The sequence below is a fragment of the Heterodontus francisci genome, unplaced genomic scaffold, assembly GCF_036365525.1.
Source record: "Heterodontus francisci isolate sHetFra1 unplaced genomic scaffold, sHetFra1.hap1 HAP1_SCAFFOLD_51_2, whole genome shotgun sequence".
In the NCBI taxonomy this organism is placed as follows: domain Eukaryota; kingdom Metazoa; phylum Chordata; class Chondrichthyes; order Heterodontiformes; family Heterodontidae; genus Heterodontus; species Heterodontus francisci.
Window position 1 is genome coordinate 6,833,838 of NW_027141369.1, and position 25,311 is coordinate 6,859,148.

General features: G+C 45.1%; 1 protein-coding gene and 1 non-coding gene across 2 annotated transcripts; one reads left to right on the forward strand and one right to left on the reverse strand.

The window, feature by feature from the left end:
* LOC137363013 (histone H2B 1/2-like) lies at positions 1-24,920 on the reverse strand. The gene is made up of 2 exons (XM_068027133.1): positions 24,831-24,920; positions 1-327 (listed from the first exon to the last, which is right to left on the reverse strand). The coding sequence occupies exons 1-2, from the start codon at positions 24,918-24,920 to the stop codon at positions 1-3; spliced, it is 417 nt and encodes a 138-aa protein (XP_067883234.1).
* On the forward strand, positions 17,086-17,168 carry trnal-uag (transfer RNA leucine (anticodon UAG)). Its single transcript has one exon. It is a non-coding gene; the product is annotated as a tRNA-Leu (tRNA).
* Positions 24,921-25,311: the final 391 nt, after the last annotated feature.

Genomic DNA, 25,311 nt, shown 5'->3' on the forward strand with positions numbered 1-25,311 from the left:
TTACTTGGAGCTGGTGTACTTGGTCACCGCCTTTGTCCCTTCCGACACGGCGTGCTTGGCCAGCTCCCCGGGCAGCAGCAGGCGCACGGCGGTCTGGATCACCCGGAGCTGATGGTTGTTGTAATGGGCCAGGCGGGAAGCCTCACCCGCGATGCGCTCGAAAACATCATTCACAAACGAGTTCATGATGCTCATGGCCTTGGAGGAGATGCCGGTGTCGGGATGAACCTGCTTCATCACTTTGTAGATGTAGATGGAGTAACTCTCCTTCCTCCGCTTCTTGCCGCCCTTTGTTGACGGTTTATTTAAGGTTTTCTTGGCGCCTTTCTTAGGAGCTGCTTTCTTCTCTTTTTTTATTTCCAAAATATACTTTATTCATAAAAATCTGTTAAAAATACATTGCCAAACAGTTTCAAACAGCACCAAAAAATACAAACATTGCAAGGGAGATCATTTTCCTTCAATACAATCATGAGTTGCTTCACAACTCTTCCATTTCACATTTGTCATGCCAATTACATTTTTACATTTACAGCAAATGATAATTTTCCCGATACAGTTCGAGGGGTTTCCCAGGGGTCCAGCCCCTCAGTTCAGCTTGGTGGGGGGACCTTACCATTTTCAGTTTCAGATACAGAAATAAACCAAACCCCTTCCGAGTGCGGATTAAATAGACAATCCCACAGCTCTATGCTAATGAGGGATGGGAGAAAGTAAAGATTGTGATTGGGTGATTGGCAGTGATGTCACAATAGTTTTATATCTGCAACCAATCACAAACTCTCTCACTGCATTCAGGAATTACATTTCCCAAAGACTCTCTCCAGCCCCAGTTTCTATTGAAAACTCCACCGGGAAATGACGCCTGGCTGCGAGGGTCTCTTATTCTCAGCAGCTTCTCACATTCCGGCCTCTAAGTTGAGCGGAAATATTTATTCAGGCAGTTTCAACAGCTCAGAGCCGACACTGGGTTAGAAACCAGAAATAGGAATTCGGGTCACAAACAAGGAGTTTATGCTGAACCTTTATAAATCTCACTGGTTATCGGCCTCAGCTGGAGCATTGTGTCTAATTCTAGGTTCCACATTTTAGCAGGGATATCAAGGCCTGAGAGAGAGTGCAGAGGAGATTGACTAGAATGGCACTAGAGATGCGTGAAAGGATAGCAAAGCTACCTCGACTACACTTCTTCACACCCTACCTCCTGTAAGGACTCCATTCCATTCTCCCAGTTTCTCCGTCTCCGACGCATCTGCTCTGATGATGCTACCTTCCATGACGGTGCTTCTGATATGACCTTTTTCCTCAACCGAGGATTTCCCCCCACTGTGGTTGACAGGTCCCTCAACCGTGTCCGACCCATTCCCCGCACCTTTACCCTCACCCCTTCCCCTCCCTCCCAGAACCGTGACAGGGTTCCCCTTGTCCTCATTTTTCATCCCACCAGCCTCCATATCAAAAGGATCACCCTCCGCCAGTTTCGCCACCTCCAGCATGATGCCACTACCAGTCGCATCTTCCCCTCCCTTCCCCTGTCAGCATTCCGAAGGGATCGTTCCCTCCGCGACACCCTGGTCCACTCCTCCATTACCCCCACCACCTCGTCCCCGTCCTAGGGCACCTTCCCCTGCAATCGCAGGAGGTGTAATACCTGCCCATTTACCTCCCCTCTCCTCACTATCCCAGGCCCCAAACACTCCTTTCAGGTGAAGCAGCGATTTACTTGTACTTCTTTCAATGTAGTATACTGTATTCGCTGCTCACAGTGTGGTCTCCTCTACATTGGGGAGACCAAGCGCAGACTGGGTGACCGCTTTGCGGAACATCTCCGCTCAGTCCGCAAGCAGGACTCTGAGCTTCCGGTTGCTTGCCATTTCAACACTCCCCCCTGCCCTCATGCTCACATCTCTGTCCTGGGATTGCTGCAGTGTTCCAGTGAACATCAACGCAAGCTCGAGGAACAGCATCTCATCTACCGATTAGGCACACTACAGCCTGCCGGACTGAACATTGAGTTCAATAATTTCAGAGCATGACAGCCCCCCATTTTACTTTCATTTTTAGTTATTTTTTCTTCCTTTTTTATACATTCTTTTTTACATTTTTTACTATCTTTTTTTGCATTTATTTCATTTCATCTTAGTTTGTTCAGTTTGCTTACCCACTGTTTTTTTAGGTTTTTTTTCAGGTTTGCACTTGCTGCTGTTCAATATTCAGTGTATTCACACCTAATCTGTACTAATGCTTTGTCTTTCAACACACCATTAACATATTGTTTGCCTTTGCTCCGTGACCTTTTGGTCAGCTATGTGGCCTGGTCCAATCTGCACCTTCTCCTTTGTTATCTCTTACCCCACCCCCACCTCACTTGCTTATAATCTGTGACTTTTCTAATATTTGTCAGTTCCGAAGAAGGGTCACTGACCCGAAACGTTAACTCTGCTTCTCTTTCCACAGATGCTGCCAGACCTGCTGAGTGATTCCAGCTTTTCTTGTTTTTGTAGCAAATCTAGGGTCGTTCTTCTTGGTGCAGAGATGTTAATGTAATATTTAATAGTTGTGTTCTACATTCTAATGGGTTGAAGAGGAACTGTTCCCACTGGCAGAAGGGTCTGTAACCAATGGGCACATAATTGTTAAACGAATCAGGGGAAGATGAGGTGATATTTTAACACGCGTTCTGATGATCAGAAATGTACTGCTTGAAAAGGGAGGTGAAAACAGATTCAATAATAACTTTCCTGAGGGAATTGGATCATTATTTGATGGGGAAATTACAGGGCAATGTGAAAATGACAGGGAGGTGGGACTGATTGGATAGATCGTTCAAAGAGCAGCACAATTGTTCAAATGAACTCTTTCTGTGTTGTAAAATTGTGATAATTGCTGTTCAGAAACATCCTGACACATCATGTCGCCTTTCAGTTCACCAGTTTTAAACACCTGGAACTGAGCTGAGTATTTTATTGGCTGTGATTATAGCATCAGAGACCAAATGACAGCGGCCCAGTCCCAAAATCCACAGAAAGACTCAATGTATTGCTCCATGTGAGCGATGCTGTTAGAGCAATGAGCATAGCTGCCTTCCAAACAGCTGGAATAAAAACAGAAAATGCTGGAAATACTCAGCAGGTCAGGCAGCATCTGTGGAGAGAGAACAGAGTTAATGTTTCAGGTCAATGACCTTCCAAGCAGCTGTGCCCGGGTTTGATTCCCAGCCATTACAGTTTGGCATTCCTTAAATTCCTCAGATGAGAAACTGAAAGATAGGAACTGAGTTGGGTGCTGTCTCGAAGGAATTTTGTTTCCCAAAGCAAGAAGTGTATAATTTGAATAAACATATTTCCAACGCTGATTTCCTTCAAATTAAAGTTCAATTGAACTCTGATTTTACTCCTTTTTATTGATAATTATTATTTGACCTGAATCATACAGTGGACTCAGAATAGAATTACTCAGATTCATTTTCCCACAGCTATTCCCGTTCCTTAGAAACAATTCCTGGATTCTGGAAGCTGTGAATTGGAGGGTGACAAACATATCCACACTATTCGAGAAAGGAAGGAGAGAGAAAGCAAAGAACTAGAGGCCAGTTTGCCTGACATCAGCAATGGGGAATATGCTACAATCTATTATTACAGACATGGTAAATGGTGATGTGGAATATCAGAATATGGTTGGGCAGAGTCAACATGGATTTATTAAAAGGAAATTGTCAATGATAAATTATTAGAATATGTTGATGTTGTAACTGCCAGGATAGATAAGGGGAACCAGTGGATGTAGTCTGTTTGGATTTTCAAAAAGCATTCAATAAGTTATCAAACAAGTGGTTATTACACCAATGTAGGTCCCATGCAATTTGGGGATAATATATTAGTATAGATTGAGTAGTAGTTCACAGACAAAAAACAGAGAGTAGGAATAACCGAGTCATTTTCGGCAGGAAAGCTGTAAGTAGTTGGATACTGCAAGGATTGGTGCTCGGGACTCAGTTATTTCCATTCTGTATCAATGATTTAGATGAGGTGACCGAATGTCATGTTATCCATGTTTGCCGATGATATAAAGTGAGGTGGCAAAGTAAACTGTGAGGAGGATGCAAAGGGGGAAAAAAGGGATTTAGACAGACTAAGTATGTGGGCAAGAATGTGAGAGATGGAACATAATGGGGAGAAGTGTACAGTTACACACTTTGGCAGGGCGGCGCAGTGGTTAGCATCGCAGCCTCACAGCTCCAAGGATCCGGGTTCGATTCCGGGTACTGCCTGTGTGGAGTTTGCAAGTTCTCCCTGTGTCTGCGTGGGTTTTCTCCGGGTGCTCCGGTTTCCTCCCACAAGCCAAAAGACTTGCAGGTTGATTGGTAAATTGGCCATTATAAATTGTCACTAGTATCGGTCGGTGGTCGGGAAATATAGGAACAGGTGGGGGGATGTTTGGTAGGAATGCAGGATTAGTATAAATGGGTGGTTGATGTTCGGCACAGACTCCGTGGGCCGAAGGGCCTGTTTCAGTGCTGTATCTCAAATCTAAAACAGCAATACAGAACATTTTTGAAATTAATGAGAGAATGGGAAATGTTTACATTCAGAGGGACCCGAGTGTCCTTGTCCAGGAATCACAGAAAGTTAACGTGCAGGTACTCAACCAATTAGGAAAGCAAATGATATGTTTGCCTTTATTGCAAAGAGATTAGAGTATGAGTATTTATTGCAATTATACAGCGTGAGATCACACTTGGAGTGCTGTGCAGTTTTGGTCCCCTTATCTAAGGAAGGATATACTTTCCTTAGAGGGAGCACAGAGACGTGCCACTAGGCTGCTTCCTATGATGAGGGGATTGTCCGATGAGAAGGGATTGAATAGACTAGGCCTCTATTCCCCAGAAATCAGTAGAGTGAGAGGTAATCTCACTGGCAGATAAAATGCTCAGTGGCTTGACATGGTAAATGCTGGGAGGATGTTTCCTCTAGCTGGGCAATCTAGAATGAAGGGTTACAGTCTCAGTATAAAGGGCTTGGTCATATTTGATTGAGAAGAGGAGATTTTCTTTTCAGTCAAAGGGTTATGAATCTTTGGAATTCTCTATACCAGAGAGCTCTGGATGCTCAATCATTGTGTATATTCAAGAGAAATCGATAGGTTTTTGGATATTAAGGGAATCAAGGGGGCTGTGCCAATGTGGTAAGATGGAGTTGAGGTAGGAGAACAGCTGTTATATTATTGAATGGTGGAACTATTTCGATGGGCAGAGTGGCCACTCCTGCTCTTATTTCTTATGTAAACTTTTCATTCCCTCCCAGGGATTGTTTTATTCTTCAAAAAGAGAAATACTGCAGCCGCTAGAAATCTGAATAACAGAAGATTCTGGAAACACTCAGCAGTTCCAGCAGTATCTGTGGAGAGAGGAAGGGAGGAGCAATGTTTCAGGTCTATAGAAGGGTCACAGAACTGTACCATTAACCCGAGCTTCTCTTCTCCACAGTTGTTTCCGGACTGGCTGAGTGTTTAGAGTATTTTAGCTTTTTTTCTTTCTATATGTTATCTCTTTCCCTTTTGACTGCTTGCTGTGAAACTTTCAGCATTGTGCTCAGTTCTTTGTGTAGTTATGTTTTCTTTATTTGAAGTAATGCAAATAGTATCCTGAAAAATCAGACAGAAATACTGCTCAATGTAGTGTAATATATAACAGGGCACATTTACAAATATCAGATCAATATAGTAAACATTTTTATTAAGAATTGATTACTTTTATTTTCAGTATAAAAATGTGAAGCAATATGAGTTTATTACAAAGTTTATTACCTCACATTACCTGTTTATTAACCCTGACAGGCTGTGCCAATTTCTGCTTCTATTTTGCAGTTCTCACTTTCAGCTAGCAAATGTCAGCAATCTGTGATACAGTGCAGTTTACAGATCAGACAGTCAGTCACAACATGCAATAATTGTTCAGATTATGTAGGACAGGTGGGATTTAGAAATACTGGGAATGGAGATGAGTTGTTATTGCACTGAGTTTGCCCAAAGATTAGAGACACCATTGTGGCAAATCAGTCTGTTGTCCTGTACATGAGAATGAGAATCATTCTTTATTTGTGGCTATCTGTCAGTCTCTATTACTGAGTGGGAGTGTGGGATTCATGCTGCATTGGTCAGTCTCTGGTACAAAGTGTCATATTCACTCTGAATGTATAAGGCTCTGGAACTGTTTGTGTGTGTGGAATTCATTCTGTATCTGTCAATCTCTGGTACTATATATGAATGTGGCATATATGTTATAGCTCTCAGTGTCACTGTATGTGTGTGTGGGTTTCATTTGATATCTGTCAGCCTCTGTTTCTGTACACGACTGTCAGATTCATACTGTGCCAAAATGTCCCTGTTGCTGTATGTGACTGTGTGATTCATTCTGTATCTGTCATTCCCTGGTACTATGTGTCAGTATAGACTCATTCTGTATCCCAGTCACATGCACCATATTTGAGAGTGCGATTAATTCTGTACCTTTAAGTCACTGGTATTATATGTAAGTGTTGGATTTCTGATGGATCTCTCAGTTATTTGTTCTGTTGTGAATTTGGGATGGACATAACATCTGTCAGTCTCTGGTACTGCCTGTGAGTGTGTGATTTGTTCAGTATCTGTCAGTCTCAGGTACTGTCCGCGTGTGTACTTTTTGTTCAATATTTTCAGTTTCTGGTACTGCCTGTGAGTGCAGGTTATGTTCAATGTCTGTCAGTCTCTGGCACTGCCTGTGAGTGTAGGTTATTTTCAGTATCTGTCAGTCTCTGGTACTGCCTGTGAGTGTGGGTTTTGTTCAGTATCTGTCAGTCTCTGGTACTTCCTGTGAGTGTGGGTTTTGTTCAGTATCCGTCAGTCTCTGGTACTGCCTGTGAGTGTAGGTTATGTTCAATGTCTGTCAGTCTCTGGCACTGCCTGTGAGTGTAGGTTATGTTCAGTATCTGTCAGTCTCTGGTACTGCCTGTGAGTGTGGGTTTTGTTCAGTATCTGTCAGTCTCTGGTACTTCCTGTGAGTGTGTGTTTTGTTCAGTATCTGTCAGTCTCTGGCACTGCCTGTGAGTGTAGGTTATGTTCAGTATCTGCCAGTCTCTGGTACTGCCTGTGAGTGTGGGTTTTGTTCAGTATCTGTCAGTCTCTGGTATTTCCTGTGAGTGTGGGTTTTGTTCAGTATCTGTCAATCTCTGGTACTGCCTGTGAGTGGAGGTTATGTTCAATGTCTGTCAGTCTCTGGCACTGCCTGTGAGTGTAGGTTATGTTCAGTATCTGTCAGTCTCTGGTACTGCCTGTGAGTGTGGGTTTTGTTCAGTATCTGTCAGTCTCTGGTACTTCCTGTGAGTGTGGGTTTTGTTCAGTATCTGTCAGTCTCTGGTACTGCCTGTGAGTGTGGGTTCTGTTCAGTATCTGTCAGTCTCTGGTACTGCCTGTGAGTGGAGGTTATGTTCAGTATCTGTCAGTCTCTGGTACTGCCTGTGAGTGTGGGTTTTGTTCAGTATCTGTCAGTCTCTGGTACTGCCTGTGAGTGGAGGTTATGTTCAGTATCTGTCAGTCTCTGGTACTGCCTGTGAGTGTGGGTTTTGTTCAGTATCTGTCAGTCTCTGGTACTTCCTGTGAGTGTGAGTTTTGTTCAGCATCTGTCAGTCTCTGGTACTGCCTGTGAGTGTGGGTTTTGTTCAGTATTTGTCAGTCTCTGGTACTGCCTGTGTGTGGGATGCATTCAGTAGCCATTAATCTCTGGGTTACTTTGTCATTCTGGATTCACTCTACACAAAATTACATAGTATTTACAGCACAGAGACAGGCTTTTCTGCCCAAGTGCTGGTAGTTCCAATGAGGTTACTCCAACCCTACTTCATCTAATCCTATCAGCAAATCTCTCAAATTGTTTCTGCCTCATTTAATCATTTAGCTTGATGTTAAATGTAACAATGTTCAGCAGCTCAAGTGCTGTCAAAGCAGGGTAAAGAAGATTCCCCTGAGTTATTTATTTAATTTATTACTGACTATTTCATATCGACAGCTTTGGATTCCACCACAAGTGGGAAACATCTCTACCTCTACCCTAACGAAACCCTTCATATTATTCAATGCTTCTATTAGGTGACCACTTAGAGAAAAGAGCCCAGGCTTGTTCAATAGTATGAACTCCAGTGGAACATATAGCTCATTTTGCATTTATGGAATAAATACTGGATCTCAGTCTGAAACTGTATGTGATTTTAGATTGGCATATAATGTGTAGCTCAGGCTGCAATAAATAACTGAGACAATATCTTTTACTCTAACACTATAGTTTTGTGGAGTGCTATGTTATTTATCATTCAGTCTGTTCTGATAGAATATATAATGTTACCTTTAAGTCTGAGGCAATAGGGGGTCAGGTACAGGGTCCGGGGGTGCCCAATGGGGGCGGTTGGAGCTTTGAGGGTGGCCCTCCATGGGGAACAGGGTGCCTAATCAGGAGGACCCCCCCCGCAGCCCGCAAGAAAGATGCCTGGTTTTATCAGGCAGGGTTCTTGGTGCCTTTGCCACACTGCCTCCCCGCCCCCAACCCAACCGAGGATAAAATACCTGCAGCAGAGAGAGGAGGCCCATAAGTGGCTGTTAATTGGCCAATTAAGGGCCTTAATTGGCCTGGGGCAGACAGGCTGTTTCTCCCCACCCCCGTTCCCTGTAATATTGCAGTGGGTGTGGGAGGGGGTCAGAAAATTTCCATCAGATTGGAAGTTGGCAAATGTTACACTGCCTTTCAGGAAAGGAGGGAGAGAGAAAACTGTGAACTACAGGCCAGTTAGCCTAATATCAGTCCTTGGGAAAATGCAGGAAGTCTGAACAATGCATTGAGAAAAGCATTCAAACAAGTCAACATGATTTTCCTGAAGGGAAATCTTGTTTGACAAATTTATGAGAGTTTTTTGAGGATTTAACTAGCAGGGTAAAGGGAAACTAGTCGTATTCCTGGATTTCCAAAAGGCATTCAATAAGGTGCTACATAAAAGGTTAATAGAGAAGATAAGGGAATCATGGAATTGTGGGTAATATATTAGCATGGATAGAGGATTGGTTAATGGACAGGAAGCAAAGAGTGGGTATAAACAGATTGGCAGGCAGTGAATAATGGAGTGTTGCAAGGATAAGTGCTGGGGTCTCAGCTATTTACAATCTAAATTAATGACTTAGATGAAGAGACAGAGAGTAATGTATCTAAGTTTGCTGATGATACAAAGGTAGGTGGAAAGGGAAGCTGTGGGAGGACATGGAGAGGCTGCAAAGAGATATAGACAAGTTCAGTGAGTGGGCAAGAAGATGGTAGATGGAGTATAATGTAGGGAAGTGTGAAGTTCTTCACTTTGGTCATAAGAATAGAAAAGTAGAATATTTGATAAAAGGTGTGAAACTTGTAACTGTTGGTGTTCAAAGAGACTTGAGTGTTCTTGCACAAGGAATACAGAAAGTTAGCATGCAGGTACAACAAGCAATTAGGAAGGCAAATGGCGTGTTGGCCTTTATTGCGAGGGGATTAGAATACAGGAATAAAGAAGTGAGTTACAATTGTACAGGATTTCGGTGAGACCACATCTGGAATACAGTGTGAAGTTTTGGTCTGCACACTTAAGAAAGGATATATGTGCATTGGAGGCGGTGCAGCAAATGTTCACTAAATTAGTCCCTGGGATGAGGGGATTGTCCCATGATGGGAGGCTGAGTAAATTGGGCCTATACTCTGGAGTTTAGAAGAATGAGAGATGATCTCATTGAAACATACAACATTCCAAAGGGGCTGGATAGGGGAGACACTGAGAGATTGTTTCTGCTGGTCAGACAATCTAAAACATGGGGACACAGTCCCACGATAAGGGGCTGATCATTTAGGACTGAGGTTTTTAGAATTAGAATTAGAATTAGCATATTACAGCGCAGTACAGGCCCTTCGGCCCTCGATGTTGCGCCGAGCTGTGAAACCATCTGACCTACACTATTCCATTTTCATCCATGTGTCTATCCAATGTCCACTTAAATGCCCTTAAAGTTGGCGAATCTACTACTGCTGCAGGCAGGGCATTCCACGCCCTTACTACTCTCTGAGTAAAGAAACTACCTCTCACATCTGTCCTATATCTATCACCCCTCAACTTGAAGCTATGTCCCCTCGTTTTTGCCATCACCATCTGAGGAAAAAGACGCTCACTATCCACCCTATCTAACCCTCTGATTATCTTATATGTCTCTATTAAGTCACCTCTCCTCCTCCTTCTCTCCAACGAAAACAACCTCAAGTCCCTCAGCCTTTCCTCGTAAGACCTTCCCTCCATACCAGGCAACATCCTAGTAAATCTCCTCTGCACCCTTTCCATAGTTTCCACATCCTTTCTATAATGCGGTGACCAGAACTGCACGCAATACTCCAGCTGCGGTCTCACCAGAGTCTTGTACAGCTGCAGCATGACCTCGTGGCTCCGAAACTCGACCCCCCTACTAATAAAAGCTAACACACCATATGCCTTCTTGACAGCCCTATTAACCTGGTTAGCAACCTTCAGTGATTTATGCACCTGGACACCAAGATCTCTCTGCTCATCTACACTAACAAGAATCTTCCCATTAGCCCAGTAATCTGCATTCCTGTTACTCCTTCCAAAGTGTATCACCTCACACTTTTCCGCATTAAACTCCATTTGCCATCTCTCAGATGAGGAGAAATTACTTCACTCAAAGGGTTGTGAATCTTTGGAATTTTCTACTCCAGCGGATTGTGGATGCTCCATCATTGAATGCATGTAAAGCTCCGATAGACAGATTTTTGATCTCTCAGAGAATCAGGGGATAAGGCGAGCAGGCGGGAAAGTGGAATTGAAGCCTAAGATCATCCACGATGGTACTGAATGGCGGAGCAGGCTCCACGGGCCACATGATCTACTCCTGCTCCTATTTTGTGTGTTTTTGTGTTCTGACTACTTCTGCTGTCGGTGATTGTGGAACTGATGTCTCTGCTCTCTGTGAGTGATACTGTACTTACTGTGTGTGAGGAGCTGGCTGCACTTCCCCTTGTGTCGAGGAATCACTACATTTATTCAGCTTCCTCAAGTATTGCCTGTAGAAAGAAAAAGTATTAATTATAATTCAGGAAGAGATGTGGTGGAAGTTACAAGAGAGACCAAAGCAATTTTTCAATGAATAATCATTGTGAACAATCACAAAGGAAACCCAGCAATACAAACAGAATCAGTGTCTGATTCCACTGCAGTCCTGCAGCCCCCAGCTACTGCATACCAGGGGCTTTGGCCATTTTACAAAAATTAAATAACATCCAGAAACAATCCACTGGGCCATGAATGGGACTGACCGACGGAACAGGGACTTTTACACAGGTCAGATTTCCTGTTCCCGCTCCCATGGTCTAACCGTTCAAATGAAACCAAACAGCCGCTGTTTAAAATGTGTCCTTCACACTTCTCACCTGGTGCCGATAATAGTGTACCTCTTTGTGTAACTCCCCACATCCTGACTGTCCGCTTCTGTTTCCACACTTCACTGTCCAATAACAACAAACTGTGGGAACAGGCTATATCCCTCTCATTCCGCTAGCGCGGACATGATGGGCCGAATGGACTCATTCTGTGCCGGAAGTTTTCCAAGTTTCTGGCTGAAGTGCTGCAGAAATCTGGGCCTGCGCTCCCCTCCCCCAGCACTGCCTGTGAGCGGAAGAAGATGGTTTAAAACAGCCGCGAATGGAGAGATCCCGGTCCCGGGGGAAGGGAGCAAACAGCAGCCTCCTTCCAGCAGGACATCGCTTTGGGAGCATGTCCGCAGATAGACTCAGAGATCAGCATCGAGTCCGGGGCAAGTTCAGGGGCAGGCGGGGGCTGTTTGTAGGAGGCGGAGTGGATCTGAAACTGGTCTCGGAACATGGAGTGAGTGGAGAGGCCTTTCTCCGGTTGTGTGTGGACAAGGGGATGGAGACAGAATGGGAAGAAACTTATTGTCGTGGAGTGAAACAGTGACAATATTTGTGTTGCAGTGGTTCTTTTGCGGGTATCCATAATGATTATTATTTGAGAGATTAAATTCATTAAAACTCTATATCTTTGATCTCACCTGTATTTTAGTTACAAACATACTTTTGTTCAAACAGGCAAATGATTGAATGAACCAGAATAAATGGGCTATTTCCTCCACCCAAGTTACAAGGAAGAGTGCCACCAGATCCTTCTCACACACAATACGTACATTATCACTCACAGAGCGCAGAGACACAGACAGGTCATCAGTTCCACAGTCTCAGACAGCAGAAATAGTTCCAGAGACACATTTTCAATCCATCAATCAAATAGAGCAGGAAAGACAGACGTTGTTTCTATGTCACCCCAACTCATTACCACTGACAGGTAGATACATAAATCCCAGTCCAACATCTCACCCACAATCAAATTATCAGTGTGTCAATCCCACGATAGTGCAACCTCAGCTACAAATTAAACACACAGAGAACTGACACGTGGTTCCTGTTTCAAAGTTGCAGAATTAACCTCAATAATGTACTCTGAGATTTAAGTTAAATACCAGCCCAATATTTACACAGGTTATGAGTTTATTATCAGTATTAATTCCCATCATGTTTCCAGACATAAACATTAGACTCAAGTCCATAATCAGATTGAGAGATTCTGAAATATCGTATAACCTGAGATCCAAACTCAGATTCCAGTTTAAAACTCATCCAGATTGTGAAACTAAAAGATACATTATAAATTTGATCAGTATAGTCTGAGATCTAAATTACATAGCAGTCCTGAAACCGCATAGTGTCAGATGGAAGATACTGTACAATTCCAGACTGAGCTCATTTTACATGCAAGTCCAAGATACTCACTCAGACTGAATGGCACTGATCAAATTGATTAGTACAGCCTGAGTTACACTTGCACACCAATCCTGTATCAGATTGTAGGATACATTATCTTTCACTATTGTGTTCACAGTGACAGATATTTAATACTAAGCAAAACCTCAGATATATTGTCTGCTTAAAACCTACCACATCAGTGGCCTGTTGCTGTGCTGACATTTTATGGAGAATAAATCCAGACTTGCCATCAGTCCCAGGGACGGAAGATTATATAATGAATCCCACACTCACACAGAGTACCAGATACTGACAGATAGATAGTGATGCTGAAACACATGCTCAGTGCCAGATGCTGAAAGATATAGGTTGATTACTGCACTCACTCACAGTACTTCAGCCTGAGTCATCTAAAGCAACCTAACACACAAAAAATAGCAGTGAGAGAGTAAGAAAGAGTCCAAAACTCACATAGAGTACCAGACACTGATAGATACAAACTGAAAACTACACACACATGGATATAAGATTGGCTAACTCACAGGAAACAGAGAGTGGGGACAAATGGGGCATTTTCAGACTGGAAAACTGTAACTAATGGAATGTCACAGGGATCAGTGCTGGTGCCTCAACTATTTATGGTCTATATTAATAATTGCATGAAGGCACTTAGTGTACTGTTGCCAAATTTATGGGTGGTACAAAGATAGGTAGGAAAGAAAGTCGTGAGGAGAACATAAAGTGTCTGCAAAGAGATATAGATAGGTTAAGTCAGTGGGCAAAAGTTTGGCAGATGGAGTATAATATAGGAAAATATGAGATTGCCTACTTTGGCAGGAAGAATAGAAAAACAGAATATTACTTACATCGAGACAGACTGCAGAATGCTGCTGTACTGAGGGATCTGGGTGCCAGGTACATGAATTACAGAAAAGTTAGCATGAAGGTATAGCAAGTAATTAGGAATGCAAATGGAATGTTGGAATTTTTTAGCTAGGGGAATGGAGTATAAAAGTAGGGAAGTTTTGCTGTAACTGTACAGGGCATTAGTGGCATCACAACTAAAGTACTCCATACAGCTTTGGTCTCCTTACTTAAGGAGGGATATACTTGTATTGGAATCAGTTCAAAGAATGTTCACTAGGCTGATTCCTGGGATGAAGGGTTGACTTGTGAGAATAAGTTGAGCAGATTGGGCCTCTACTCACTGGAGTTTAGAAGATTGAGAGGTGATCTTATTGAAACCTATAAGATTCTCAGTGGGCTGGACAGGTAGATGCTGGGAAGATGTTTCTCCTTGTGGGGGAATGTAGAATTATGGGCCACAGTTTCAAGATAAGTGGTCTCCCATTCAAGAAAGAGATGAGGAGGAATTTCTTCTGTCAGAGGGTTGCTCATCTTTGGAATTCTGTTCTCCAGAGGACTGTGGAGGCTGGGTCATTGAATATATTCAAGGCTGTGATAGACAGATTTTTTGATGTACAAGGGAGTCATTGGTCAATGGGCACAGGCAGGAAAGTGGAATTAAGGCCTCAATCAGAACAGGCATTATCTTATTGAATGGCAGAGCAGGATTTATGGGCCACATGGCCTTGTGTAAGCGATCCTGAGTGTCATTGTCGATATCTGCCCTTGGTGACAGGAGGTTCCCAAGGTATGAGCAGTGATCCACATTGTCCAGTGATTCGCCGTGGATCTTAATAGTCGGGGGCAGTGTCGGGGAGCAGGCTGGCAGAGGACCTTAGCTTTCCGGATGTTTTGCTTCAAGCTAATTCTTTCATACGCCTCCATGAATGCATCGATGAGGGTTTGAAGCTTGGCCTCTGAGTGTGCGCATATGCAAGCATTGTCAGCATACTGCAGCTCGATGACAGATGTTGGAGTGGCCTTGCTTCAGGACTGCAGGCAATGTAGTTTCAATAGTTTCCCACTCGTCCTGTAGAGTAGATCTGCTTACACAAACTAAAGAACAGCTGATGGGCTGAAAGAGTGCAGGAAATACAGCAACTTGCTGACAGCCACGACATGTGTGGATTCTTCAGCACCGTCAAGACCATTTATGGCCCAAATTACCAAGGACCTACCCTACTGAGAGTAAAGAATGGAGTGACACTGATCAAGGTCAGAGAGGCAGTCAGCACTCGTTGGAAGTAGCACTTTGAAGATCTTCTCAATCGCAACTCAGTCCTTGATGCAAGTGCCACATTCCACAGCATGTTACCCATCATGACGTCAGCACAATCCCAGCCCAACAGAAATTGAAAAGGCAATCTAACAGGTAAAAAAAAAATGAAGGCCACCGGCATAGATGGAATTCCCTCTGAAAATCTAAAATACGACAGAGAAGAACACTTAACACAAATACATGGTCTCATTTCCCTCAGCTGGAAAGACAAGAGCATGCCAGGGATCTCTGAGATGCTGTCCTTGTGATCATCACCAAAAATGGTGACAAGACCGACTGTGGTAATGACAGAGGGGTATCCCAGCTGTTCACTACAGGGAAGGTCATCACAATAGTCCTTCTCAACTGTCTCTTCCCCGTGGCTGAAGATCTCCTACTGGAATCACAATGTGGATTCTGTCCATCAAGAGACACAGTGGACATGATCTTCACAGCAAGACAACTCCAAGAAAATGTAGGGAGCAGCAGCAACCTTTCTACCTGGTCTTCTCTGACCTGACAAAGTCCTTCGACTCTACCAACCAGGAGGGATTATGGAACGTCTTCCTCAAAATTGGCTGCCGGAAAAATTCGTCACCAACCTCCAACGACTGCATGATGACATGCAAGCTGTAATCCTTCCCAACGGACCTACCACTGACCCAATCCCAATGCAAACTTGGGTCAACTAAGTCTGTGTCATCGCACCAACGCTCTTTTCCATCTTCCTCGCCGCAACACTCTGCCTCAACTCCTCACACTCAAACACAGCAACAGAGACTGACAGATACAGAATGGATGTCATACTCAAACACAGTACCAAAGTCTGACAGATACAGTGGTGCAGTGGTTAGCACTGCAGCCTCCCAGCTCCAGCGACCCGGGTTCGATTCTGGGTTCTCCCTGTGACCGCGTGGGTTTTCGCCGGGTGCTCCGGTTTCCTCCCACCGCCAAAGACTTGCAGGTTGATAAGTAAATTGGTCATTGTAAATTGCCCCTAGTGTAGGTTGGGATTACTGCAGGGCTAGTATAAATGGGTGATTGTTGGTCGGCACAGACTCGGTGGCCCGAAGGGCCTGTTTCAGTGCTCATATTCTCGAAATAAATAAATACGGAATAAATCCACAAAGCACCAGAGACTGAGAACTGCTGAATGACAGAACACACTCAAGCGGCGCTCAGATCACCGGAGAGAAAAAAAAAACACAATTCAAACTGTCCAAATGAAAAACAGAGAATTAACCCGGACACTTCCATTATTAAATTAATTCATCAGCTCCGAACCAGTTCCCGTTAATGTACCGGGATAATCTCGGGATTTATCAAATCGAAGGCAGCGTGATTTATTAAATTGTTGATTCTGACACCCTGGAGTTCACTTCTTCACTTAACTAGAGGGGGAGATGTGTGAGCAGAGAAACAGAGCGAAATCCAGAGAGGGAACTGAAAACACACCTGGACAGATGTGAAACAGGTCAATCCACGGTTACAATAACTCCATCACTGACTCCCTCCTGACAGTAACCAGCCCTTTCACAGAGACTGTGGGTGGCTCTGAAAAGAGCCTTTGGTTTATTAGATGACATTTTGGCCGCTTTACTTTTTCTGGGAGCTCTGAGCGCTGGTTTTCTTGCGCAGCAGTACGGCCTGGATATTCGGCAGCACCCCGCCCTGAGCGATAGTCACCCCTCCCAGCAGCTTGTTGAGCTCCTCGTCGTTGCGGACGGCCAGCTGCAGGTGTCTGGGGATGATGCGGGTCTTCTTGTTGTCCCGGGCCGCGTTACCGGCCAGCTCGAGGATTTCAGCGGTCAGATACTCGAGCACAGCAGCCAGATAGACCGGGGCTCCAGCACCCACACGCTCAGCATAGTTACCCTTTCTCAGGAGCCTGTGAACACGGCCCACCGGGAACTGCAGTCCAGTCCGGGAGGAGCGAGACTTGGCCTTGGCCCGAGCTTTTCCGCTGGTCTTTCCTCTTCCAGACATTTCCACAATCTCACAAATACTTTCACAAAGAATGAATAATTTCCTTAGCATTAATGATAACTAGCAGGCGGTCAGGATGGCCGAGCGGTCTAAGGCGCTGCGTTTAGGTCGCAGTCTCCATTGGAGGCGTGGGTTCAAATCCCACTTCTGACACCTTGTGTTTTGACTGCTCTGGAGGCGTTTGGGAGCAGAGGTGAAGAACAAAGAGAGAACAGGAAAGAACATGGACAAGCAAAATAACAATGGACCCAAAGATGTTGCATCAAAACATTAGAGTAAGAGGCAACTGAGCAAACAGCAGGGCACAGAAAAGATCAAAAATGTAACCTTTGTATCGGGGTGGAAGATGTTGCCAACATCCTTAATGAATGCATTACTGTCTTCTCAAATGAGGGGGTGATGCAGATATTGTTATGAAGGAGGAGGAGTGTGAAGTATTGGATGTGATAACTTAAGGAGAGAGGAAGTCTTAATGGGATGAGCATCCTTGAATGTGGATAAATCACCAGGACCAGATGAAATGTACCCCAGGCTGTTGAATGAAGCCAGGGAAGAAATAGTGGAAGGTCTGACCATCATTTTCCAGAGGATTGGAGGTCTTGTAACGTTGCAATAAAAGCAAAATACCACGCAGATCAAGCATGGCTGAGCCTTTAGAGTAGAGAAACAGGGCTGAATTCCCTGAACCAGTTCTACAGCTTTCAGAATAGAAGGAGCCTATACAAACCTGATGGGTCCACTTAAACCAAAGAGCTGGAGGTGTTGACAGTCAGAACAGATAAAATGTGGAGGAGTGTTTGAAACAGATTCTGTGTGGTTACTGTAGTTGTACTATGGAGTTATTTCAAGGAGGTGATTCTGAATGTAATGGATCAACGTGGACCCACCCAAGGCAAAGGTCACTGAAAGTGGCAACGCAGGTGGATAAGGTAGTCAAGAAGGCATACGGCATGCTTGCCTTCATCAGTCGGGGTATAGAGTATAAAAATTGGCAAGTCATGTTGCAGCTGTACAGAACCTTAGTTCGGCCACACTTCGAATATTGCGTGCAATTCTGGTCGCCACACTACCAGAAGGACGTGGAGGCTTTGGAGAGGGTACAGAGGAGGTTTACCAGGATTTTGCCTGGTCTGGAGGGCATCAGCTATGAGGAGAGGTTGGAAAAACTCAGATTGTTTTCACTGGAACGACGGAGGTGGAGGGGCGACATGATAGAGGTTTACAAAGTTATGAGCGGCATGGACAGAGTGGATAGTCAGAATCTTTTTCCCAGGGTGGAAGAGTCAGTTACTAGGGGACATGGGTTTAAGGTGCGAGGGGCAAAGTTTAGAGGGGATGTGCGAGGCAAGTTTTTTACACAGAGGGTGGTGAGTGCCTGGAACTTGCTGCCAGGGGAGGTGGTGGAAGCAGATACGATAGCGACGTTTAAGAGACATCTTGACAAATACATGAATAGGAAGGGAATGGAGGGATATAGGCCACGGAAGTGCAGAAGGTGTTAGTTTAGGCAGGCATCAAGATCGGCGCAGGCTTGGAGGGCCGAATGGCCTGTTCCTGTGCTGTACTGTTCTTTGTTCTTTGTTCTAAGCTTCCCTGTGGTCCAGCCTGGTTGAATGGAACTGAAGCAAACAAATCATCCAGAAGTGGAAAAGAAATATAAGGCCATGAAAGCACAGAATTCAGATGGATGCAATACCAGATGGTATGGCAAGAGTGTAAAACAGCAACAGACTGGTGAATAAAACTTTCCCATTGAATAAGACAAGAGAAGAGAAGGGTAATAATAGTGTCAGAGGTGAGTTGTGACACTATTCACATTCCACCTTGATCTGAATAGGACTGTTGAAGGGAGTGATTGAGAAGAATAGAGGAGAAATGAAAAGAAAGGAGAAATAAACAAAAGGTCTTTTGATTTTAGAATGCTTGTTTTTGGAAATGACAGACTGTAAAGTGTGCGTGTCAGAAGATATAGAGCGAAGTTGGGTATGACAGGATCACAGGAAAGTTGTGCCCTGAGACAAGGTGTGTGTTGACAGGAAAGCTGCTTTCTTTTGCACAATATGTATTTTATTCATATAATTTGTGCAATTACATTGCAAAGCAGCTCAAATTTAATATTACATAAGGTACAATACAGATCAGTTTCCTTCAATAATGTACATGAGGTATCTCACTATCCATGCACAGGTTATATTTACAGTATTTACATTACACATCAAACATTCTCTGGTGCAAACAGCCCGAGCGGTTTTACACAGGTTCCAGCCTCTCGCTGCACTAGGGCCTTAGTCTGTCGCCTTTCTATTGAGACTCCATGGTGGCTTCCCCAAGCTTTAATGCCGTCCCACAGCACATAGTCTTGAATGTTGGAATGTGCCAGTCTGCAACACTCGGTCATAGACAGCTCTTTGCACTGGAATACCTGTCCCACGGCCGGGCTCGTTCTCAATAGAGATCATTTCAAATGAACATTTCCTAAATCCGTGCTTTCTCTCTCGCAATAAAGAGAACAGGATGTCTGGCAGATTCAGTGTGAGACGATAACACTGCCGGGTAAAGGCCGCTTTCCAACTCCAATCTTAACACAGGAGATTCCCCAAACAGCTGCAATAGGGTGTTTGTAAACTGTTGGAAGCGGATGTGTGTGGAAATGGTGATGTTACTGAGGAGGTTCCTTGTTATAGAATGGATTGTGTTTTGGTGGGAATATTACTGAGTGTTAATTGTAGCAGGATCATATTTAAACGCTCCGGCTTTCTGGAAAGCCTTGACTGTGAAGGTCGAGTCTGGAAGGGTTTGCGTGGAGAGCTGGGTTTCGGTTCTACTGTTAATAAAGGGTTTGAAATTGGCAGCCCGGAGGAAACTGGAGGTGGAGATGAAAGATAAGGTGCCGTTCTCTCTCTGTCTGTCACTCTGGGTGTCTCCTTCATTCTCGCTCTCTGTTTAATCTTCACTCTTGTCTCCTCCCCTCCCTGCTCTCACTCTGCCTTTCTCAGCCTGGTCCGGGTGGCCTGTAAAAAAAAGGAAGCTGACGGAATCAGTCTCTTTTATTGTGCACTGATTTGAGGCAAGAATTATCATGGTGGCTGTGGTGGGGAAGAGACGGTCGCCCACCTCCTCCTGGAATGTGTCTTTGCAAAGCAGGTGTGGAAAGGGATGCAGTGGTTTTTGTCGAGGTTCATCCCAAGCAGCTCGATAACACAGGAGTCTGTGCTCTACGGGCTGTTCCCAGGGACGCACACCGAGACAAACATCAACTGCTGCTGGAGGACTATCAATTCGGTGAAAGACGCCCTTTAGTCTGCCCGAAACTTGCTGGTCTTCCAGCGCAAAGAGTTGTCCACCACCGAATGTCGCAGACTGGCACATTCCAAGGACCAGGACAACGTGGGCAGGGACGCACTAAAGCTTGGGGCAGCCGCAGCAAAGGCTCAATGGGGAAAGACCATTATGTAAGGTCCCCCCACCAAGCTGAGCGGAGGGGCTGGATCCATGGGAAACCCTTCGTACCGTATCGGGAAAATTTTGTGTGCTGTAAATGTAGAAATGTATATGGCATGACAATGAAATGGAAGAGTTGTGAGGCAACTCGTGATTGTATAGAAGGAAACTGATCACCTTTGCACTGTTTGTATTTTTTGACTTGATGCTGTTTTAAACTGTTTGGGAATGTAATTTTTACAGATTTTTATTAATAAAGTATATTTTGCAAATTAAAAAAAAAAGTCTGGCAGTATACCAGAGTATGGTCCTGGCCGGCAGCATATTAGAATCAATGAGGAAAGGCATCATCACCCTCATCTACAAGCGGAAGGGGGAGGGGGCAGAAATCAGAAATTGGTGGCTCATCTCACTGCTTAACATCGACTCCAAGATTCTGTCAAAAGTCATCGCCAGTCGAGTCAAGTCTGCTCTGGAGTTGGTGATTGACCCTGATCAGACCTGTACTATACCAGGCAGGAAGATCTCTGATAGCCTCGCGCTACTCAGGGATACGATCACCTATGTACGGGACAGGAGGGTGGACACCTGCCTCATCAGCCTGGACCAGGAGAAGGCTTTTGACAGGATATCGCACACCGACATGATGGACGTACTTTCCAAAATGGGGTTTGGGGAGGGAATCTGCAATTGGATTAAACTGGTCTACACAAACATCAGTAGCGCAGTCTCAATCAATGGGTGGGAATCAGAAAGTTTCTCAATCCAATCTGGAGTCAGGCAGGGCTGTCCTTTCTCCCCTGTCTTGTTTGTTTGCTGTATTGGACCGATTCTGAGTCTATTAGGAAGAATGCGATAATCAGAAGGGTAACAATCCCAGGCAGTGGAGGCACTCAGGTTAAAACCTCCCTGTACATGGATGACATCGCCGTTTTCTGCTTGAACCCGCTGCCTGTGCGCAGACTGATGAGCATCTGTGACCAGCTCGAACTGGCATCGGGAGCCAATGTAAAACACGGCAATAGCGAGGCCATGTTCTGTGGGAACACAGCTGACCGATCCTTTGTCCCCTTCACCATTAGGTCAGCCGACCTGAAGGTGCTGGGGTATGGTTCGGAAGGGCCGGGGCGTGCACCAAAACCTGGGAGGAACGAGTAGCCAGGGTACAACATAAGCTGAACATGTGGGAGCAGCGATCTCTCTCCATTGTTTCAGGTTACTGTACGTGGTGCAGGTCTGGCCCATACTGCACTCCTGCACTGTGGTGATCTCCTGAGCCATTTTCCGCTTCATCTGGGGATCCAAAATGGACCAGGTCCCGAGGGACACGATGTTCAAACCTCTGGAGAAAGGCGGGAACAATGTACCCAACATCGCCCTCATCCTGATGGCTACCTTTGTGTGTGGCTGTATCAAGCTGTGTGTAGACCTCCAGTACGCAAACTCCAAGTGTCACTCCATGCTGAGGTTCTATCTGTCCCCGGTGTTGCGAAGGATGGGCCTGGTCATATTGCCGTGGAACGCTCCATCCAGTTGGACTGTGCTGTAACACCTATCCTTCATGGAAAAGTTTCTGTGGAAAAACACCTTTGACCACCAATCCATCAGGCACTGGTCTGCACGGAATGTTCTCAAGGCCCTACGGGAAAAGAAGATGGTGGATCCTGTCGGATGGTTCCCCGAGCAGACTTCCAAAGTAATTTGGCGGAATGCCCCATCACCAGAACTTTCAAACAAGCACCAAGATGTAGCTTGGCTGATGGTGAGAAGAGTCCTCCTCGTCAGATCCTTCCTGCATGCCCGAAGTCTCACCCCCTCTGCACAATGCCCTCGAGGTGGCTGTGGTGGGGAAGAGACAGTTGCCCACCTCTTTCTGGAATGTGTCTTTGCAAAGCAGGTGTGGAAAGAGATGCAATGGTTTTTGTCGAGGTTCATCCCAAGCAGCTCTGTAGCACAGGAGTCTGTGCTCTACGTGCTGTTCCCAGGGACGCACACCGAGATAAACATCAACTGCTGCTGGAAGACTATCAATTCGTTGAAAGATGCTCTTTGCTCTGCCCGAAACTTGCTGGTCTTCCAGCGCAAAGAGTTGTCCACCACCGAATGCTGCAGACTGGCACATTCCAAGGTCCAGGACTACGTGCTGAGGGACGCACTAAAGCTTGGGGCAGCTGCAGCAAAGGCTCAATGGGGAAAGACCACAGTGTAAGGTCCCCCCACCATAGTGAACTGAGGGGCTGGATCCATGGGAAACCCCTCGAACTGTAGCCAGAAATTATTTGTTTGCTGTCAAATGTACATGGCATGAGAAATGAAATGGAAGGGTTGTGAGGCAACTCACTCCTGTATTGAAGGAAACTGATCTCCTTTCCACTCTTTGTATTGTTTGACTTGGTGCTTTTTGGAACTGTTTTGTAATGTATTTTTTTTACAGATTTTTATGAATAAAGTATATTTTGGAAGTTCATAGAAGAAAGTCTGGCAGAGGTAAAGGAGGGAAAGGACTAGGCAAAGGCGGAGCAAAGCGGCACCGCAAAGTGCTTCCTGACAATATCCAGAGCATCACCAAACCAGCAATCCGCCGCCTGGCTCGCCGTGGCGGGGTCAAGCGGATCTCGGGTTTGATCTATGAGGAGACTCGCGGGGTGTTGAAAGGTTTCCTGGAGAATGTGATCAGGGATGCGGTCACCTACACTGAGCACGCCAAGCGCAAGACGGTCACTGCCATGGATGTGGTGTAGGCTCTGAAACGGCAGGGCCGCACAACTCGACCCTTTCCAGCAAACACACACTCTTCGAAGAGCCACCCACCGTCTCACAGAGAGAGCAATGCGCTGGAAACGGGAGCTGGGATAGGCTGTTCAGAACTGTCTGGAATAAATCTGTGCTGTATTCGTGTAGAAAACTGGAATCCCCGAAATTGACATTTCAGTTGCAGCAAGGATGTGCAATGGATTTGATTTTCTAAACGGGCTGTGTAAACAGTGCCCGAGGCTCTACACTTAGTTATTTCCCCATTCGACACATACCCTCAGTGAAAAGCCACATCACTCCTCCAGAATCACTCATTGTTTTCATAGAATTTCAAAATGATTTCGCTGCAATGAGGGAATCCGGGAATTTTGCAGCAGCCGTTGAATCGGTCACTGGAACCAGACCCAATTGTGATGTTATTTCTTCCGAGACGGTGTTTCCTGCACTGAAACTGACAGGGTTTGTGAAACTGATCAGTTTCAGCTCAATCATTCTGGGACCTGGAATTCCCACAGCTTGAGCCCGCGCTCACTTCTGATTGGTCACCCTCTTCCCATTCGCATTTCTTAACCAATCGCAGAGCCTCGAATTGGGGAAAATGCAGCAAATCATTGGCTTAAATTGTCGAAATTGGCAGAACGTTTGAATTCGAAAAAGGCGCCAATTTCAGTGTCGGCAAAAAGCGAATTACTGGAAAATCTATTTAAAGTTGTTCGTAAAATATTTTCCACCAACTTTTAAAAACCTTTCTTTATTCCGCTATTATCGCCACAAATTCCTGGCGCTATTTTACGCACAGCTTTAACCTGTCATTTTCCCCCCCCACTTCTTATCTGGAACCGGCGGTGGAAGACTCCATTCAGCAATCCTTAAGGGACAAATAACTCAAACTCGGTGTGGAAAGGAATAAATTAGACTATTGGTAATTCCCCTTCACACAGGGATCAGGGGGACAGTGAGAAGCCACTGAAATAGTTGCTCATAAACATTTTAAATAGTTCCTATTCTGTTCTGTTACTGACATGCTTGAATCAGACAGTAATCAGCCCTTTCAGAGACTGTGGATGGCTCTGAAAAGAGTCTTTGGTTTATTAGATGACATTTTGTCTGCTTTACATTTTCTGGGAGCTTTGAGCGCTGGTTTTCTTGGGTAGCACCCCGCCCAGAGCGATGGTCACCCCTCCCAGCAGCTTGTTGAGATCCTCCTCGTTGCGGACGGCCAGCTGCAGGTGTCTGGGGATGATGCGGGTCTTCTTGTTGTCCCGGGCCGCGTTGCCGGCCAGCTCGAGGATTTCAGCGGTCAGATACTCGAGCACAGCAGCCAGATCGACCGGGGCTCCAGCACCCACACGCTCAGCATAGTTGCCCTTTCTCAGGAGCCTGTGAACACGGCCCACCGGCAACTGCAGTCCAGCCCGGGAGGAGCGAGACTTGGCTTTGGCCCGAGCTTTCCCGCCGGTCTTTCCTCCAGACATTTCCACAATCTCACAAATGGATAATTTCCGCAGCATTTACTTTACTTTAAGACTGAGAACTCTCCTCAATGGTCGGTACTTAATTCTATTTGCCTATATTCTTCACCAATCAGGTCACTGACCAACACAAGAGGGCGGGATTTACCCGCCACGCCATCAGAAGCACATAATTTGTCAATTTCAAAAAGCCCGCCAATTTCATTGTCGGAAAGGAGCGGATTGAAATAAATGTCATCCTTAGTCAAAGATTTAAAGTCCCATCTCTTGATTTTGTTTTATTCAACTTGTAAAATGTTATTTAAATTGTGACTCATTCGACAATCGCTTTCAAACTGTCCCGGGTGGGGCCTGCATTGGCCTGAAGTGAAATACTCAGTTTAGTTTTCAATCAGAGCCCAGTGTCCTTCTCTGAAAAGAGGGAGCCGGATCAAGTCTTCAAACGGCCCTAAACTTGCTCTGTAATAATCCCATCCCAGGCTGTTACACTGCGGAGAGTTGCTGTTAATAAAATGATTAATCAGTGAAGGGATTAAGGTCTAATCCTTACCGCTGAAATCAGCTGTTAATGCGGTCATACAGGGGCTGTGAAAAACCAGAATAAGAGCAGCTTTAAGCAAAAAAAGTGA